The sequence below is a fragment of the Seriola lalandi genome, unplaced genomic scaffold, assembly GCF_002814215.2.
Source record: "Seriola lalandi dorsalis isolate HSWRI2012SDOR001 ecotype SW California unplaced genomic scaffold, Sedor1 jcf7180002054519, whole genome shotgun sequence".
NCBI classification, from domain to species: Eukaryota; Metazoa; Chordata; class Actinopteri; order Carangiformes; family Carangidae; genus Seriola; species Seriola lalandi.
Genome location: NW_019525072.1, coordinates 2,577,583 through 2,595,941, shown reverse-complemented (window position 1 = coordinate 2,595,941; position 18,359 = coordinate 2,577,583). Strand labels below are relative to the sequence as shown.

General features: G+C 40.1%; 3 protein-coding genes across 3 annotated transcripts; all 3 read right to left on the bottom strand.

Annotated features, from left to right (window-relative positions):
• Positions 1 to 198: 198 nt before the first annotated feature.
• ifi35 (interferon-induced protein 35) lies at positions 199 to 5,717 on the bottom strand. Its single transcript, XM_023413844.2, has 10 exons — positions 5,619 to 5,717; positions 5,256 to 5,282; positions 4,814 to 4,894; positions 3,779 to 3,937; positions 3,058 to 3,174; positions 2,832 to 2,976; positions 1,651 to 1,760; positions 1,372 to 1,555; positions 979 to 1,085; positions 199 to 861 (listed from the first exon to the last, which is right to left on the bottom strand). Exons 2-10 carry the CDS (start codon positions 5,268 to 5,270, stop codon positions 655 to 657), a joined length of 1,125 nt encoding a protein of 374 aa, XP_023269612.1. The 5' UTR covers positions 5,271 to 5,282; positions 5,619 to 5,717; the 3' UTR covers positions 199 to 654.
• Positions 5,718 to 7,312: 1,595 nt separating this feature from the next.
• rpl27 (ribosomal protein L27) lies at positions 7,313 to 10,817 on the bottom strand. The gene is made up of 5 exons (XM_023413854.2): positions 10,754 to 10,817; positions 10,147 to 10,229; positions 9,088 to 9,257; positions 7,862 to 7,972; positions 7,313 to 7,397 (listed from the first exon to the last, which is right to left on the bottom strand). The coding sequence occupies exons 2-5, from the start codon at positions 10,225 to 10,227 to the stop codon at positions 7,349 to 7,351; spliced, it is 411 nt and encodes a 136-aa protein (XP_023269622.1). The 5' UTR covers positions 10,228 to 10,229; positions 10,754 to 10,817; the 3' UTR covers positions 7,313 to 7,348.
• Positions 10,818 to 11,456: 639 nt separating this feature from the next.
• Positions 11,457 to 18,281, bottom strand: rundc1 (RUN domain containing 1). The gene is made up of 5 exons (XM_023413836.2): positions 17,751 to 18,281; positions 15,965 to 16,123; positions 14,798 to 14,996; positions 14,595 to 14,690; positions 11,457 to 14,038 (listed from the first exon to the last, which is right to left on the bottom strand). Exons 1-5 carry the CDS (start codon positions 18,141 to 18,143, stop codon positions 13,176 to 13,178), a joined length of 1,710 nt encoding a protein of 569 aa, XP_023269604.1. The 5' UTR covers positions 18,144 to 18,281; the 3' UTR covers positions 11,457 to 13,175.
• Between the last annotated feature and the right edge of the window lie 78 nt (positions 18,282 to 18,359).

Genomic DNA, 18,359 nt, shown 5'->3' with positions numbered 1-18,359 from the left:
AGGCAGATTTTGTTTTCCCTAAGGGAGGCTAGCTGCTCCCCCTTTTCTAGCCTTTCTGCTAATCTAAGATAACGAGCCTGTGACCTTTTCCTTAACAGACCAATAATCAATCTTCTAATCAAACACTCCACAAGGCAAATAAGTTTTTGTTTTTAAGTTTTTTTACACCAACAACAAAAACTTGTTAGTCCTGTGTCATTTCATTTCTTACACCAGTTTAATTACACTGTGCCAAAATGTACATGATGTGTTACATTTTTATTCCATAAAGTTTGACCAGTTACACACAAAAAAGAACAGATAACTTGTTGATTAATGAGGTTATTGCATCATTGTAGCTACACAGTAAATATAGAGATTACTTTTAAGTTATATTTTTTAAATAACTACACTGAATTCACCCTCTGACAAATTCTATAATTCTCAGAATTAATATCACCAGGTGAAGCCTTCTTGAGGCAGTTTTATCGACACCAAAAAACATCCCTAAACAAGAACTTTACTCTGTAATGTACTGACGTCCATCACAAGAGGTATGAAAACAGAAATGGGACTAAAACAGATTGTGTTGACAGGGGTGTATCATTACATCAGGTAAATGGTATCACATTGAACCCGAGACGCTTCTTTTTGGAGGTTCTGCACACCTACAGTCTACTTCTCCTCTTTGTTTTTGGAGACGCTCTCAAACAGCGCGGAGGTCTGCTGACCCAGCGGGTTGTAGAGGAAGGCTTCGATCTCTCCGCCACCGTTGCTACTTTTCTGGAAGTGGATCTCCAGCAGATCCTGCAGGGTCTCGTGCTCCATGACGGGATGGATTCCCGTCAGAAGCACCGTCCGAGGACACACGGACATCTTGGTCTGGAAGGGAAATCGCCGCAGACAAAAGAGGGTGCTGCAACTTTATCTAGACTTATTTTAAAAACATCTCTGATGGTGGAGAGCCTTGTGCAACCCGGGCAACTGGCAAATGCTTACCTTTAAGTTTGTAATTTTTCCATTCAGAAAAGGAGTCACTCTCACTTTGTGGATCTTATTTTTTATCTTCACTTCATGGTACTCTGTTTCTGTCAAACCTCCGGCAACTGATAGAAGAAAGTTTTATTAGTGGGGATTAAGACTGAAATGGGGCTTAGACAGTGAACTTTACAATTGAAAATACATAAAGCTGTCTGTACCGTAGGAAATCTAGAGTTCCCTTTCAGGTGCATAGCCTGCAACTCATGTTTTATAATACTAATCGTGTTTCAAAATATTTAAAAAGAGCTGTAGTCTACAATATTCCCCATTACCTCCAGAAGTCCTCTCAATCTATTTGCACTGAATAACATTCATCTATAACTATATTCCAACATAATCTCAGTAGCTCACTGTTATTCTCCACGAATGTGAGGACCATAGTCCCAGAGTCAGGCAGCATCTCGCACTCTTCCACCTCTCCGCCTCCGTGTTTTCCCTTGGAGAAGTAGATCTCCAGCTTGTTCATCAACATCTCTGTGTCCATTTTGGGCAGGTCGGAGAGTAATATACGCTGAGGACAAACTTCAGAGTCGATCTGGAAGGAGACAGAGACGGGCACAGAGCAGTTAAAGGAAGTTATTGCTGCGACTGAAACTTCAGGCTGGGCTCACTCAGTCTCTTTGTTTGCACCTCCACCAGCTTGGGCATCATCAGTTGAACCGGCCTGGCCTCCACAGTGATGCTGCACTCTCCTCCCAGATCCACCCGATGCTTCTTTATGTCCAGGACCTTCTTGGCCACTAATGACAGAGGGAATATAGATATTCAGGATTTCAGAATAGCTGCCAAAACCGGTCCAATATAATAAAAAACATGTCAGTATTTCCTGTGTCTGAAGTCTTCAGATAAATCAGATGAATGATAATAGGGCCTTAAGGTGCATTTAACACCTAATGCCCATGGTCTAACCTAACACAGATTAGATGCTGCTTTCATCTGTGACTGACAGGTACAGTACTTAGAGATGAAGGGACAGAATCACTTTTGTTTCAGTGCCCCCTGGTGGTCTCATCTGGCCATGCAGGCAAAGCTGCACCCAGACATGTACTACCTGTATCTGCTTATAAAGTAACCTGATGTTTTCAGCCTCAGTACGACAAACAAATTTAGCAGTTAGTAATGTTACTTTTAAATAAGTGAACAGACTCAAAGAATCAGACTTGTCTCACAATTACCATTTACAAACAAACAATTTGAGCTGTGTTGTTGAGAGAAGCATTAACACTTAAGTACATGCAGCAGATGACAATATTGGTGTTTACTAGCACATAGGTTTACAATTTCCTTAAATTTTGATATAGAGTCCCTACTGACTTTTAAACAAACACTACAAACGATCCCCAACAGTCAGACCCCCACTTCCCTCCATGGATTCTACGGGAAAACGCGGAAATACAACAGAAGTCAACTTAGGTTTTAGTTGATTACTTTCTAAATTTTTCTGATGTTTTATTTTCTAATTCTGCACCAAAAGCCTTTGAATCTGGCAGCCATGTTGACGAGAGGAGATCATGCTTTTAATGCTTCAGCTCCAACACTGTGGAAACCCCCGACCCTTGGTAAGAGATTATCTGTATCTCATCTAAAACACCGTGTGTAAAGGTTGGCTTTTTTTTTAATTCCTTTTTACTCCAGTGGTTTTATGTTTTTTATGTTTAATATTTAGTTTTCCATACTTTTGATCGCTCCCTGAAGTTCTTGTTGTATTTTATGTAAACCTGTGAGGCACCTTTAAAAAATAATATAGAAATTCACTACTTCTAATAAACACAGATGAATTAATTTAAACAGGGGACATCAGGCAAACTCACCGACTTCATCCTCAAAGGTAATGAGCGCCGTTCCCTCCTCCATCGGATAAACTATACGTGATTTCATTTCAAACGTTTGTGTTTGGGCTGCTTTTACCGTCTGCCCGAGGAAGACGACCTTCTTCTCTGGCACAGCGGTGAGCACCTGAAACCAACAGGTACAAGTTTACTGGACACGTCGTGGATCAAGCTGCAGAGAGCGGCGTGTGCTGCGAGGTTCACGTACATGAGTCTGCTGTTTCAGATGGTTGTTTGTGTCCTCCTCCTTCCTCAGGGCGGCCTCCACTCTCTTGATCTCCTGCATGAGTTCGAACTCCTCCCCCTTTAGTGAATCCAGCTTCGCCTAGACGACAGACATTCAGACAGTGATAAGGCAAAGAAAAAGCAACCTATTGTTTTATTAATGGGACCCACATTTGAAATGATCATATGTGGAAAAAACATATGAAAAATGCTTTTTTACAGTATTTTATCTCATTTTTTCTTTATATTTTCCTCCCTTTGATGATATTCTCTTTTGCCTTTATTGCTATTTTACTTCAAATATTTACTTTTAATGATGCATCATCTCCCTGAAATCATAAAACAGATCTTCTCGAGTCAGTGTCCAATGAATATAATGTGGCTGTGTTGATTCTTTACATGAGAATGAGTCCAGTGTCATTTTTAAACAAGTGAAACATAATGTGTCTTGTCAGAAAGTTAATAAACCTATTTCCCCAAACGTTAAACTATTCCTTTAAGCTAAATTTTGTTTTTAGAATATCATGTATGTTTGTGCATTTTATTTTATTTTATTGTTTTCAGTGTTGTCCTGTCCTTGTCCCAACAACGTGTGTGATACCCTCAGACCACGCCCCAATCAGTGGTATCACAGTGGGTGTTTCCCCAAAACTGTAAAAGATCAAGCACCAGGATTCAGATCGTCCTCAAATAAAGAGCCATACCTTTTCATTTTCAATCTTCTGCTTGTTGGAGTTTTGTTCCCCGTCCAGATCCTGGCTCAGTTTGAGGGAGCGCTCCTTGAACTTCTGAATCATCTCCTGCTGTTCGTCTCTGGCGATGGCCAGCTCTTTCTGCTCCTCGATCAGCTGATCATATTTTTTCTATGGATACAGAAGCAAAGCTGCGTCCATGAGGGCTGCAACTAATGTCAGAAAAAAAAAGAAGTCCATCCCAGTTTCTCAGAGCACACAGTGAAGTCTTTAGATGTCTTGTTTTGTTGGGCCAGCAGTTAAAAACCCAAATATATTTAGTTTACAGTTGGAGACGACCAAAGATGCTTAAAAATGATTCAAACTTATTTGATTAATAAAACAGTTAATTTGCTGTTGATCTACTAATAGACTGTCTACCTATAAAGTCTATTGACATAGCAGCCAAAAGCATGTATAGAACACGGCTTTTAAATAAATTTGATCTCTTCTCTTCTGTAATAACTTTTTTGCAGGTCTAAAATTACTTTCAATAACTAATTTAAAATCTCTCCTGTATTTATCTAAAACCACATCTGTATATTCTGTTTACATTCTGGGTTTTAACATCGTATTCCTCATTTAAATATGTGAATCATCTGTGAATATAAACCTGTTACTTCTTTGTTATTGCAACCTTCTAATTGTCCCAAAGTGAAGTTTCTGCTTTTTATTTTATGCTAAAAGAGAGACTTTGTCGACAACATGAACACTTTAAACTCTTTTCTCGACTTCATGGCTTCTGTAGCTACAGCACTCGGCAGAGTATTGTTCCAGTTTTTTGGATGCCGTCATGAATGTGTTAATTCAATTCCACGTTTTAGCACTGAGTCATAGTTAAAGGTGTGGTACTAAATATCATTATATCAGAGGTGTTTCTTATATTCTGCCCTTCTCATGTTTCAAAATAGGCACGATGAAATAATGCACTGAATTGCAATGTACTGTATTACCAGCATTACCAGCCTCACTACACCACTGTCAGATCAATCATGAGTTTCAGTGCACCTTGTAGTTGCTGATTAAAGTCTGGATCCCCTCCAAGGTGTCCTCTAATGGCTGTGGCTTGTCCACCACCAGAGAGAAATCCTAAAACACAAGGACACACGATTACCTCTCAAACAGAAAAAACAGAGAGGAAAACCACCTCCATCTCCAGCACCACCACCATACAATCATCAAAGCACAGGGTTTAAAAAAACAAGGGAGCTGTGATTTAAATAGACAAGTTTATGAGGATAATTCAGTCATTTTATAAGTGAAACTAGTTTTACACTTGTGTAACTAAGACTAAAACCCAACAGGAAAGTTACAGTAGTTCCACAGAAAAAAGTGCTGTAACAGAAATATTACTGATGCATTTGATCAATTATTTTATTGTGTAATATTTATTTTTTAACAACATAAATAGAACGGAAATGACGTGACAACATGAAGAAAGACGTCTCACCTCATCTGAAGACATAGTGAAAGTGACCTGAAATAATATACAAAATATTGGAGCTTTGACATGCTGTTAAACTAAATCAGTGTTTCTTATTGTAGCGTTGTTAACACATGTACATACTGTATGTAAAAAAAAAGTTAAACAGAACTTCTATTAATGTACTGTAGGCCCTGAACTCACATAAACAAATGGACGTCCTAGCAAATCTTTAAATACGTCAGAATGACTTCAGTTACATCAAATTACCCAAAACTAATGGCAGCTGAAAACATCCACGTTGTATATACACCATTGTTCTGTTGTGTTTAACTAAACTTAGCGGATTTAATTTATTTCTAATTTTAAAGCAGCTCAGTGTAAACTCACCTCCTTTCGACGATCAATGCTCTGAAGTCAAATAATTCTTTCAGTTTCCATTTCTCGGCAGAAGGAAGCCCTGAACGTCTCACTGTTGTCCATCCGGGGGCGCTAATGCGCACCATGTGATGCCTCGTTCAGGTGCTGTTGGAAATATAACCTCTTTACGATGCAACAAACGCGAAGCACAAGAGGAAATAAGTACTCTGTGTGGAATAAAAGTTTAATAGCTGCACATCTGATTGATTTTATCTGTGAGGATTTGCAGATCAAACTTAAGTGGGGAATATACTTTTTTTTTTAAACTCCGTCTTATAGCTATAGATTTTTTTCATATACACAGTGATGAAGAAATATCTAGACCTTTAACTTATAGTACCACCACATTAGAAGTAACCTATTATAAAAGTCCTGCAATCAAACAATAGAACAAACAAAAGTAATTACAGTGTCAAAACGCTCCAAGAAAAAGTGGCTAAAGTGACTGTTAGTATACATTACTGATAAATTTGTTCACTGTAAGTAGGATTTTACATAGTTAAGCTGAAGCTATACATTTTTTAATATACGATTTATTTATAGAAATTTCAACTAGCTGAAGCTATATTGAACTTGTTTAGTTTAGAACAAATATTCTTTGCATTATCATAATCTGAAAGTAACTGTAGCTGTGAGATAAATGAGTGAAAGTCTAAAGTAGCATAAAATATGAATACAAGTACCTCAATGATGTGTTTAAAGTACAGTGTCAGAATTAATGTTTGGTTACTTTCCACCTCTCTTCATCAACAATCCCGTTTAAGCCATTTAAAGATACATGTAGTAGAGTATCCTTACATGAAGTATCCACGGCAGTAAAATATCAGTCAGCTTAAAGAAGCCAGTCATGTTTTTAATGGCTAAGCACACCCTCAGTGTTTGCAATTTCCTAACGTAGTTTTCTGCTCTTGAAGATTCAAAGCGAGAATTACTTGACCTCGATTTACTGGCGTGTAGTTTGCTCCACTCTAAGGTTAAGATGCAACTAAGCTTTAACAGGAGTCAGGGAAAAGGCAATAAGTTGTTTCTTCATTGTGGTATTCCTACATTAATACTAATTTGAGCAGCTCATATAATTTGTGCTTTTTCCAACAGTAAAATTACATTGTGTCCTTAAGTCACCATGTAAAGTAGAACCGTTAGGTTTAAGCTTGGAGCCAGTTAAAGGTTTATTAGCAAGTGGTCTGAGGTAGATCCACTGAATGACCAATGTAAGTGTGTGTAGAGAATCAACTTATTTGGTGAGAAATTATGGATGAGGTGTTTGGATGTTAAACTGTAAATCTGTCCCATTACAATAAAAATCTATTTCTTGTCAACACATTTTGCGAAAGAAAAAAGGTTGAATTCCCACACTTTCAGTGTGTTAGTTAGACAGACAACTGCCGACCAGGAGATTTAATAACATTTTGACTTCAATGTCACTATATCCTACCTCACTGAGATTATTAGCATTTGAAAGAGTGCTGAGGTATCAAAATGTAGGAACCAGACCCATGATCCTGCTCAGTCCACAGCACACCACAACCTAACTTTAACAATAATTATTCTCACACACAAAAATATATAACATTGACGGTTGGCACCACAGTAAATTTGGTTATATTCACAGGTTTTGTCAATTTCAATTCAGAAAGATAGAAATCAAAAAGAAATCAACAAAGTCCATTTTTAAACATTTATTGTGAAACCAAGTGAATTTAGAATCTGAGCTTCTGGAAGAACCACTTGTTCTTGCCCGTCTTGTACCTGGAAATAAAAAACAAAAAAAGTTTTAGCAAATACTAGAAAATTCTTTAAGCATAGTTCATGAGTGTACATCTTTATACAACAAGGCTGCATCAAGTCTAATCTAAAGCAGCAAACACGCAACTTGACACTGCAGCAGTTTGAATCCAACTTGTGTCATTACTGATGGTAACTCCTGCACTGCTACGTGACAATTATCCTATTACAAAAATCAACAATCATGTCACCCAACATGACTGGTGAGGACAATATTTCTGGCTGCTGGTTTGTACTGATATACAGTAGGTATATAGCATGTAGGTAAGTGACAATGTAGATGTCTGAATTGCCTTTCAAATACATGTGAAATTATCATTTCGGTTGTCTTTTTGGCCTTCCTTTATTGAAATATGAACACAGATAAGTGATGGTAAAGGAAAAAGAATCCAACAAATCTACATTTATTCTCATGACTAGGGACTCACCTCTCCTCAAACTTGATCTTGGCCTCCCGCCTGGCTTTGCGCTTGAGAGCAGGATCCCTGAAGACGTCCTTGTTGACAACAGTTTTGTCCAGAGGAATATCCACAGAGTATCTGAAGGAAAATAAGCACAACAACAAAAATTATGCTCATATCCTCCAGTTATCCTGTGAGGTGATAATGACCACAGATGTCTCTCTTGTGTTTTATTTAACTTTGTACAAGTACTCATTCATATCTGGAAGCTTGTTGACACAACTGAGCAGTTTCACTGTAGAAACTCAAAGTGCCTTGCACAAGAACAGCTAGAACAATGAGCTCATGATCCAACTGTGGACATCGAATATAAACCTGCTCATTGATTCTTGTGTTGTCAGTCCACAGCTCATACAGAGAAAGCTGCAGCTAATTGAATTAGCAGGCTTTTAACAGGCAACATCTTTACGCCAACAGCCATTTCAGGTATTTACAAGTATCATGGTGTAACATTCAACACTGCTCCAGAATAACAACTAGTGTCCAGGGAAATTCAGACATTTCCTCACAAAAGCATCACCCAGTTCACTTCAAATCACATTTCATTTCTTATTTAGTCTCATTTCGACAACCAACTAAAACAGCCCAACATCTATCAAACATGAAATTAAAGCTGATTCCTGCATCTGGACTGAAACTAAACTGCTCTTAAGGAATCAAGTGTTTCCTCAACACTGCACAATACCTCCTTCGCCGGAGGAAAGGCACAAAAATCCTGATTTATTCATTTTTACGCAGCTCCAGGTAAAATGTCCAGAGACGACACAAACATGCTGTGGTCTCAGAAGTGTGTGTAAAGAGGCAAACTGCTGATATAAGCCAAATCCAAAATCCAGGCTAGTTTGAGTATATTGTGTTCACACTGGAAAAGTGACAAATTTAAGTGTGTCAAATAAGATAGTATGCACACTATACAGTCAATTTCCGAGTGTGTCATTAATGCACACCATTTTCCCACAATGCAATGCATAAAGAGCTGCTCACTCTGGGGGGAGAAAAAAAAAAAAAATGTGGATGATGGTTAAAAACATATCCAAAAGACTTTTGTTAGTTTGGTCAGCAGACTTCCCCAGTTTCCCACATGCAGTTTGATGTCACATTAAACAATAACACAACACACAGACAATCAATAAGTCTACAGTATATACTGTATAGAATAAGCAAGTATTACAGATTTGTGTGGGTCGTCTCACCTGGTGGGCATGAGGTGGTTGTAGTTGAACACCTTGACAAAGGCCTTGATCTTGGACCTCTTGGCGATCTTCTTCTTGCCCATGGTTGTAGTCACCTTACGGGGATAGCGGTCGATGCCTGCGACCAAAGCGTGGCTGTAAGGGCGGTCAGTTGTGCCATCATCAATGTTCTGCAAACAGATGTTAACAGGTGACTGTGAGAAACTGCAGCCACAGACCATCCACAGTAAAAATAAACAAAAACACAGCTGTGTTACTTTGATGCAATGCCTGTTATTTTAAATGAATGCATCAGCTCAATTGTAAGATTTTTTTTTCCCCCCCTAGGATTATATTCAAAAAGTGGGGTTCATCTTATGGCCAAGAAGCAGACGTCAGATACTGTTTCTGAACGGAGAGAGTAGTGTTGTCATCAATAGTCGTTGGTAGCCATAATGTTGCTGGTAGGGTTTTCAGTCTGTTAATACTGATTCTTTCAAAACATACGTCAACACCCAGAGTGCTTCTGTCGTGTCTGAAGGCTAATATGACATGCTGCTGCCATGGAGGAAATAAATTCAAATGAGTTTTGTAAAAATGAGTGCTTAGAGTCTCAGCATCTTTACTGCAGAAATTAATTAGGGGGGAATATCTGCTGAACAGCCAAGATAAAAGGCAGATTGATAAATATTTGCTGTAATAAAATGATTGTGATGCTTCAATAGTCTGAAAGGAGAGATGGTGAGTCTGCAATCGATAGCCAAGATACACATGTGGGTTTCACAATGTAACAGTCTTTAATGTTTCACTTCTACAAAAGCAAAAAGTCTTCAATGATGAGGCATTTCGTCTCCTTGGATTAATCATATCTCAGGGAAACCTCCCCACCAGGACAGGTGTAAAAGTACTTTCTATGATCACAAAGTCTTAGATGTTGGAAGACATCCTCTGTTCCTCATTCAGGCCAACATAGCACTTAACATTTCAATCTGGTTAAACAGCTGCTGATTTTGAAACCAAGATGAACATAGGAGAACTGGCAGTGACTGACAGACATGTAGCATCAGAGCTCTGGCTTACCTTGACGATGACAGCTTTTCGCCCGGCGTAGCGTCCAGCTAGGACCATTACCACCTTCCCAGGCTTCATGAACTTGCCCATGTCTGCCACAAAGAAAGCACGGTTAAATACTGTGGCACTACAGTGAGTTCAACACTTCACAGGCAACATTACTGACGAGAACGGGACAAAGATAAACACTTAACATGTGGGGGTTTTCCTATGGAGTTTGACTGACCATTACTGCCTGGCTAAGTTAGCATTAGCCTCGAGTCACTTTCTAGGGCTTTAAATTTACTTACAAGTTCACACACACAAACAAAATTACTACCAATGATCATTTACTTAACACGAGACCAAAAGGGGCATAATGCGCAGGCGAGATATTTAACAAAAGCCCCTTTCACAGGCAGTTCAGATGCAAACTGAAGCCGCCATGTTGAAATAAGCGCAACGAAGTGCTTGCAATAATTATCCCTTTTCTATCAAAGCCGATTGAAATACACGAAAATATCTATCGCATCTCGGATAGAGGAGTGATTGACACAAGCGTGGAGTGATAAAAACTGTAAATATGGCCAGATTTAGAGCGATGGTTGAAGATTGTTTGAAGGGAAGTTTCACTCACTGATGCTGTTCTACGGCCGCCGCTAACAGGAAAGGAAGTCCTGTAGGTTTTTCTCAACTTTGACCCCACCGATCAAGTACGTCACTTCCGGAAACATATATATTCTTTATTTTTATGAATCTATTTCTTTAAATTATCGACTGAATCATAATAATAACATTAAAAAGATTATCAGTGATATAGGTTCATCCCTCATCTGCCATATTGTACATTATCATTGTTTTTTTTAATCCTTAGCATTTATTCAATGATTATTCTGCGACAACAAATACAGTATACTACATTTTTTAATAGTTAATTTTATTTGTGTGAAATATTCAAATCTGATTAATTAATAGAAAAATGTCTGAAATGGAAATAAAAATCTGCTGCAAGACATCCTGCTGTTGGCGATGACCATGTTTAGACATTTGTTCTTGTTTGATACATGACAAAAAATAGAAAGTGGTGTAACATCCTATCAAATGCAAACAAACCAAGACTAGTTCTGTTCTTAATTATACTGCTTCAGCTAATGTGTTATTATGATAATAATTATTATTATTACAGAGAAAACAAAGGCGTTCAAACTGTTACTTAACTTAACATTTTGTTGATTTAAATTATTGGCTGTATCATATACTTGACTGCTAAGATATTCTTTGAAGGATTCTATTAAAAAATATAGATTTTTAAAAACGGATATAACGAAGACACATAAACATCACAGTGGGTCATTTATGTTTAATGTGTTTACAGCTGTAATTATACATTAAACATGATAAAAAACAAAAAAAACAAATTAGACCACAATTCATATCTCCAAAAGAGATTATTTTTCATTAAAGTGATTAAATAAAAATAACATCAATAGAATTTAACGTAATTTAAATGATCCAGTGTATCTACAGCTACAGTACAGCAGCTACCATAGTGTTCTGATATGTTCCACAAACTTCAGTGTTGAGCTAAAACATGCCATCAAATAAATAAATAAATGTCTCTGTACATAAATCACAATGTAACAGTTTAACAAAACACAACAAAAATGGGAAAGGTGAGCAAAATCCAGCATTATATGTACTAAACATAGCGCAGAACAGAACACAAATTTTCCATTAACATATAATAATATGAACAAGTTAATAATAAACAAATAAACAAGATAAAATGTGTATGCACATGCACGCAAGTCACAGAGTGCGCCAACATGGAATCAGGTTTTTATCTCAGGAAATACAAATGTAGTGAGCTTTTATCAGCACGCCTGCTCTCAATGGTTTGATACGTACATGTACACGTGGGCCCAGGAACACTGAAGTTTCATTCCCATAAACAGAAGGAAAACATACAGCACGTATAAAGTAACCTCAGTTTAATAGCATCTATGGTTTGTACATTCAGTTTTTTTAAGGACATGATTCGTGCAACTCAGCTGTTTCAGGAAGATAAAATCTAATTTCTCTGAAAAACAAACTGGACATAAAAGTAAACTTTTTAAATACAGCATTAAATACAGGATGTAAGCCATTACATCATGACATAAATTGTGGTCAAATAATATCACTGTCAGTTCATTTTGATTTTAACTCCACCTGGAACAGGAGAAAAGCAGCAGTTCATACAGGGTCTAAATGCTGTTCACACACCTGAACGCAACATGCAACAACTGATAACAGCTTCAGAGGATTAAAAATTTAAAATGGAGTTGAGAGCAATGTAAGTAAGTTGATAACTGCATATTTGTAGGCAACGTTACACAACACTTTAACTTCACACCCCGATGGAAACTGTAAGATTTTCTTCATTTCAAGTTGACCTGAGTGCTGATGTTTAGCTTCACGATCAACCAGTCTGCTACATGGGATTTACTGCCTCAATAATTCAGTCCATGACAGAAGAATGGAGCAGCACCAGGACCAATACATCACAAGCTCTTCTCTGCTCATTCATTTTCTTCCTAGATTGTCTAACTTGCAACCACGTTACAGTTCAGATTACTGTACAAATCCAACCTCTTTCTTTGATGCATAGGCCAGGAAACTATCACGTAAACAGGGGAATGATACTGTATGATGAGCACAGGTCGTAATGGTCAGGAAGGCTTTACTAAAGATGAGGTATCTATCTCAATCTCCCCTCTAAGGCAGGGTTACAGTACAAGTGACATTGTCCTCTCGTCATTTTGGCATCTTAAACGTAGTGGGATATGCCATTGATGGTTGCTCATGGCTGAAGCTCAATCAACATAATCATCCATGCATGTACTGTCGATTTCACTTCAAATGGGTGGCTGCGTAAACAACTTTTAAGAGGTTACCTACTTGAAGCACAAAGACATGCTTTTGGTCCTGAATGCAGGTAAGAGCTGTGTAGTTTAGCTGATAAAAGACTTGATTTTTTAGACTGGTGTTTCTCTATGTTTCATGGATTTGTTGCCTCCTCAGAAAGCATCCTTAATGTTCTTCAGCTGCCGAACAGCCAGGTCCACTGGGAGGTTGAATTTGAGGTGGCTGATGCGGCCCAGAATGCGCAGGGCCCCTTCGAAGCCGGTCTGGGCCATGTAGCTCCAGGACTGGTAGTGCGGGTGTATCAGAGTCCCTGACTTACACAGCAGATTGAGCCATGACACCAGCCGCTGCTCGTTCAGAGCCATGCACACCAGCGCTTTGAACTCTGTGTCTGGTCCTCGCTTATAGCGTCCGTGCTCCTTCAGCACAGTGTGGATGGCCCACAGCAGAGACTGTTTAGGGGTGACGGTCACCGGGCCGCCCCCCACAGGCAGGCTAAAGGACTGTGAAAGCTGGCGGGCTGGTGACTCCACAAAGGCCTTCCCGTTTTTGGAGTGGTAGTATTTGACAAAGAGTTCCCATGGGTGCATGGTCTGTGGGGCCGGTCTGTAAGGCAGCAGGCAGGAGATGGGTGCCAGCACTAGGCTCATGGTCTGAGAGGGCGAGAAGAGGCCGTGAGCCAACAAGTCTTTCAGAGCAATCGCCAGCTCCTTCCTCACAGACGACGTCAGCTCATCTCGGGGGCCCAGGGCCGAGTTGCTGGTGTAGTTGACGACATGTTCGAGGGAGGGCTGTCTGCGTGAGCCCAGCACTCGCACCTTCTCTACAGCTGCCTCCAGACGCTGCAGCAGGGGCCCATAGTCCTGTCCTGCAGACTCCTGAGGCCACATGCTCTGGGGGACATGGCCGGCCGCGCAGCCGAACTGGCTCGCAGCAAAGATCTGCAGCACGGCGAGGGCCTTCTGGATCAGCTGCAGGCCGGTCTCTCGCATCTTCTGGGCCTGTTCTGGATCCACTGCAGTGAGACATCAGAACATATTAACGTTGGACCACATCATTAGCTGCTGGTTTTAAACACCATCTCAAGTAAACAGGCCTTTTATATAATGTTTATTAAGAGCTTGCTAGTAAATAAATCTTTAAAAACAAGCTCTTGTCATTGGTATAACACCCTACAGGCGAGCAGACACTGTCTGGATTAATACAGATTTTGGCCTTGAACTGGTTGGCCCAGACTAATTTTAGAATCAGGCCGGATTTCTGCCAGATCAGCTGTCATCTGACGAGCGGGTGGAGAGGGTTCACAACAACTGATTAACAGCCTGAATGACCACAGATCTGGCTCTCAGACAATCGGTGGGATTTCTGGCAGGTCAGAAATTTTGTGTGTCTGCAGTTTGAATGTGCAGATTTACAGACAAATGAGTATTTCTGCCCTGACATGTGGCTCAGAAATGCATGGACTAATAATCTTTATGCACAAGGCTGTAAGCCATCAAAAGGGATCATTACAGTACATTACAGTACATTACATTGTACTTGCAGTTGGAGTTTGATATGAACTGACTGACCTTTCCTCTTCTCCCCTGGAGTTCTGGCATTGGTCCCTGCTGCTTGTGGCTGCTGGCTGTGTCCAACATCTGACAAAAGAGGATTCCCCACCTCATCTTTTGGAGGAAAAGGCAAATGTTACATTTTAAAATAATTTAAAAAAAATGTCAACTTACAGATGCCAACAAATCACTGAAATCATGCTGTATAAAGGTTTGTGTACCCTGGATGAAGTTAATGAACATCTCAAGGTCCCTGATTTGGGTTTTGAGCTGCTCCACCAACTGCTCCTTCACTCTGGCTGGGTTCACTATCTGAGCAATGGCAGCGTCGACTCTCTGTCTAAGCTCCTCCGGCGACAAGTTCCCAATGTCTTCGTTCAGGTTCACATCCAGCTTTTCGATCAACTCGTCAATGATGACCTGAGACAGATTAAGGGTTAAAGGTTTTGTAGGATATATCACACATTTAAAGCAAATATGTCAAACTTGTTAGTAAACAGTTTCTTATTTACACATCCAGCAGTTACAGAGCAACGCTGATCATTAATTTGGAGTCATGTTTCCGTCACCTGATGAATATAAGTCCAATATTCACTCTATTTTAGCTCTGTTTTTGGTCTCCACTACTTTCTGAGGGAAATATCTGGCTCTTTAGCTGTTAAATGCTCCACTATATTCATCTGCTGGTCTCTAACTGTGTGTATCTGCTGTTTGCTACTGAGCAGGTAGAGTACAGTGGGTTCAGAGTTGTTTATGTCTGTTACGGCAACAACATGATGAGTGAAACAAAACAGTAAATTTATGGACTAGACAGTTAAAGAATGAGCTGAAGTTCTGAAGCTTCATGAAGCCAAGGCGAGCTGCAGATTCAGATGATAATTCGCTGAAGGTTCATCACTACGTGTCACTGTCATTGGATGCATTATTTATTATAAACTAACTGATTACAGCTGCTTTACTGTGCTTGTAGGAAGCGCCATCTCCCTATACTTAAGAGTTGGGTGCAAACAGCTTTGTTTTCAGAAGCTAATTTCTTATTAGCAAAGTTCTCAATGTAGAAGATTTTCCAACCACTTTTTATAAAGAAGGAAATAATAATACAAAGAGAGAGAGAAACACAAGAATATACAAACACTGTAAAGCCTGAAGCATTTTGAGGACAGATGTTTGACTTGTTACACCTGATCTAAAACAAGCAAACACCTCATTATGTGTTCAACATAACAGACACTTTGGATCTTACAAAAGCTTTTAGACTACAATCGTTTGGCTCTCTCATCTGGGATGTTGTAATCATTATTTATTCTCAGACACCAAACAGTTACTGAATAAACATCAATACGTCTTCCAATGGCGATTATCATACTTTTGCGATTCCACATTCCCACCTTCTGTCTCTCCATGACAACAGACTGCGGTAGCGAGTCGTAGCTGCCCTCCTGATAGGCGAAGCGCTCCAGATCATCCAGCTGTGTCTTCAGCTGGAAAATGAGATCCTTCTGTTTTTCCCTCTGAGCCTCCAGGCGCTCCCTCTTCTCCCTCTCAGTCTGACGGCAGAAGAACACACAATGATTTAATTTCTACAGACAGAGAGTGATAAATGGCCACAGTAACACAATAAACAGCGTGTACTAAATGTCAACCAATGTGGGGTTTTTGCTACCACTAGCACTATCAATATTTACGATTGTGAGGGAGCCGATTCTTTGCAAAAACATTTAATATTTACTTTGAAAGCTAGAAGCAGTTATCAGTTAAGAAGCAGTTTATCATATAGAAAGCTGCACCTTTTATCACGTGCGTCACAACATTTACACAAAAGTACACAAACCAAAATCTCAAAGATGCGTCAGGTGTCATACTCACCAGATCCACCTGAAAGTCAAGCATGTGACAAGGGAGAAATAAATAAGAAGACCTTTAGGTGGGATATATGATTAGCAATTATGCCATATCACATGCTAACAATGACCGCAAGAGGCCGAGTCTTTACTTCAGTTAAGACTAAATGTAAAGAGGCCGAGAGTAAACAATCGCAGGAACAAAGCAGGCTGCTTCAACATTGCTGTGTACACAGAAGCCTTCATTAAAAAGATAGTGGTCTGCCAGAGGCATTTTCATTGAGCCTGAGGCGTTGTGAGTCACACACCTGTGGCAGAAAGCAACATTTTCCACCAGAGATAAGGGATCCCTGGAAACAAAACAGAGGTGGGCGCAGCAGCCTCGAGTGTGACGTAACAAGCACGCTTTAATCAGATTTACTCTGGTTCCTCACAGCCACTGAGGCGATTCATTTCAGATAAACTGACCAGGTTTAACACAACACAGACTCAAACGTGTGTGAGGCTATATGTATTTCTGTGCATCTATATCTGTTTATTGAACACTGTTTTTAACTTCAGATTTTTATGCGTGAGTGTTAATCTTTTCTGACCAGACCTGCAACTAACCACTACTTTAATTATTGATTAATATGACAAGTATTTCCTCAAATCACTGATTATTAATGGTTTAGAAATGTAAAAGGCCCTGTTCTGAATCCCTATGTAACACTTACAAATGATCCACCTTACAGTCTAAACCCCAAATATATGCAGTTAGCCTTCACATAATTCAAGGAATAGCAGCAAATCGACAGTTACAATAAGAGACTCACTTTCAAGCTGCTCAGCAAAGACAGACACTTACAGATGATCATGGAAGGAAACACTACACTACAATCCTAAATCTACACAAAGATATGTAATAAGCATGGATAGATTACTGAGTGGGCCCACTGGGCACAGGTGCAGGGGCCAAAGAGGTCAGACGGGCCCTGGACCACAGCTTTTGGATGAAGTGACTTAATTTTAGACAGCAAAATGACCAAAAAGAGACACAAAAGGGCAAAAAATGGCCAAAAACAGGAACAACTCATGTAGTCATTTCTTGTCTCTTTCGGTCTGGGGGTCCTACATAGGAGGGAAGTGGAGTCTTGTAGGCTATACCTGTGCCTGTGTCTTCTCTTATTCTGTCCATGGTAAAAATCTATATATACATATTAAACCAGGGATAACTAAATCAAAGATATTCCATAATGTCATGTTATTTGATTTAGACACCTGTCATCTTTCGCTGGTATGTACACTGAGTGTGTGGGAAATGTGTGGAGGTTATGTATTGAGGTAGTCTCACCGAATTCTCCAGCTGCTTTGCGTCCTGAGCTCTGCAGCCCACTACATGCGGACAGCCTCTGAAGGCGAACTCCTCCAGCTCGGCCAGCATCCTCTCCTTCTCCTCGCTCTGGGCGTGAACTATCTGCTTTAGTCGGAACTGAACCTGAGCAAAGTGGGAGGTGAGGGCGAGCAGAGAGGAGTTCAGCAGGTCCTGCTCCTCTTCCAGCTTCTTCATTTTGGTGGCCATTTCCTCCTCCGGTACAGAGGACGAGCCTCTCTGCCTCGGCTGGCCAGCGCTCCTGTTGCCGCTCTCATCCTCGGGACTGGCCACAGCGCCCACCGGTGCCCATCGCTCCCCTGCGCCGGCGAGGACAGCCTCGCTGTCCGAGGCTGACAGCTCCTCTGTGGACATTTTGGACGACGGAGTTCACTCCAGCTGTTTAACTATGCCGCCAGTTTATTAGGAGAAGTTTTACTTTCGGTTGTTGCGCAGACAACAATAAGGATCACCGCCGGAGAGACAGGTGTATCGCCATCTTGGGAAGAATGATTCATACGTCAAAGCGGAGACAGGAAAACACCGGAAGTATAGCACGCGTGTCTTCAAAATAAAAGCATCTCCATTGCA

Excerpts from the sequence above, each read along its gene's own strand:
- rpl27 (XM_023413854.2), bottom strand. The coding sequence starts at position 10,227 with ATGGGCAAGTTCATGAAGCCTGGGAAGGTGGTAATGGTCCTAGCTGGA. Across the intron at positions 7,973-9,087 it reads AACCACCTCATGCCCACCAG|ATACTCTGTGGATATTCCTC; the intron begins GTGAGACGACCC and ends ATTTTCCTTCAG. Across the intron at positions 7,398-7,861 it reads AAGATCAAGTTTGAGGAGAG|GTACAAGACGGGCAAGAACA; the intron begins GTGAGTCCCTAG and ends TTTTATTTCCAG.
- ifi35 (XM_023413844.2), bottom strand. Across the intron at positions 3,175-3,778 it reads AGAAGATTGAAAATGAAAAG|GCGAAGCTGGATTCACTAAA; the intron begins GTATGGCTCTTT and ends TCTGTCGTCTAG. Across the intron at positions 862-978 it reads GAAAAATTACAAACTTAAAG|ACCAAGATGTCCGTGTGTCC; the intron begins GTAAGCATTTGC and ends TTTCCCTTCCAG.
- rundc1 (XM_023413836.2), bottom strand. The coding sequence starts at position 18,143 with ATGTCCACAGAGGAGCTGTCAGCCTCGGACAGCGAGGCTGTCCTCGCC. Across the intron at positions 14,691-14,797 it reads GTTCATTAACTTCATCCAGG|ATGAGGTGGGGAATCCTCTT; the intron begins GTACACAAACCT and ends TTCCTCCAAAAG. Across the intron at positions 14,039-14,594 it reads TCCAGGGGAGAAGAGGAAAG|TGGATCCAGAACAGGCCCAG; the intron begins GTCAGTCAGTTC and ends GTCTCACTGCAG.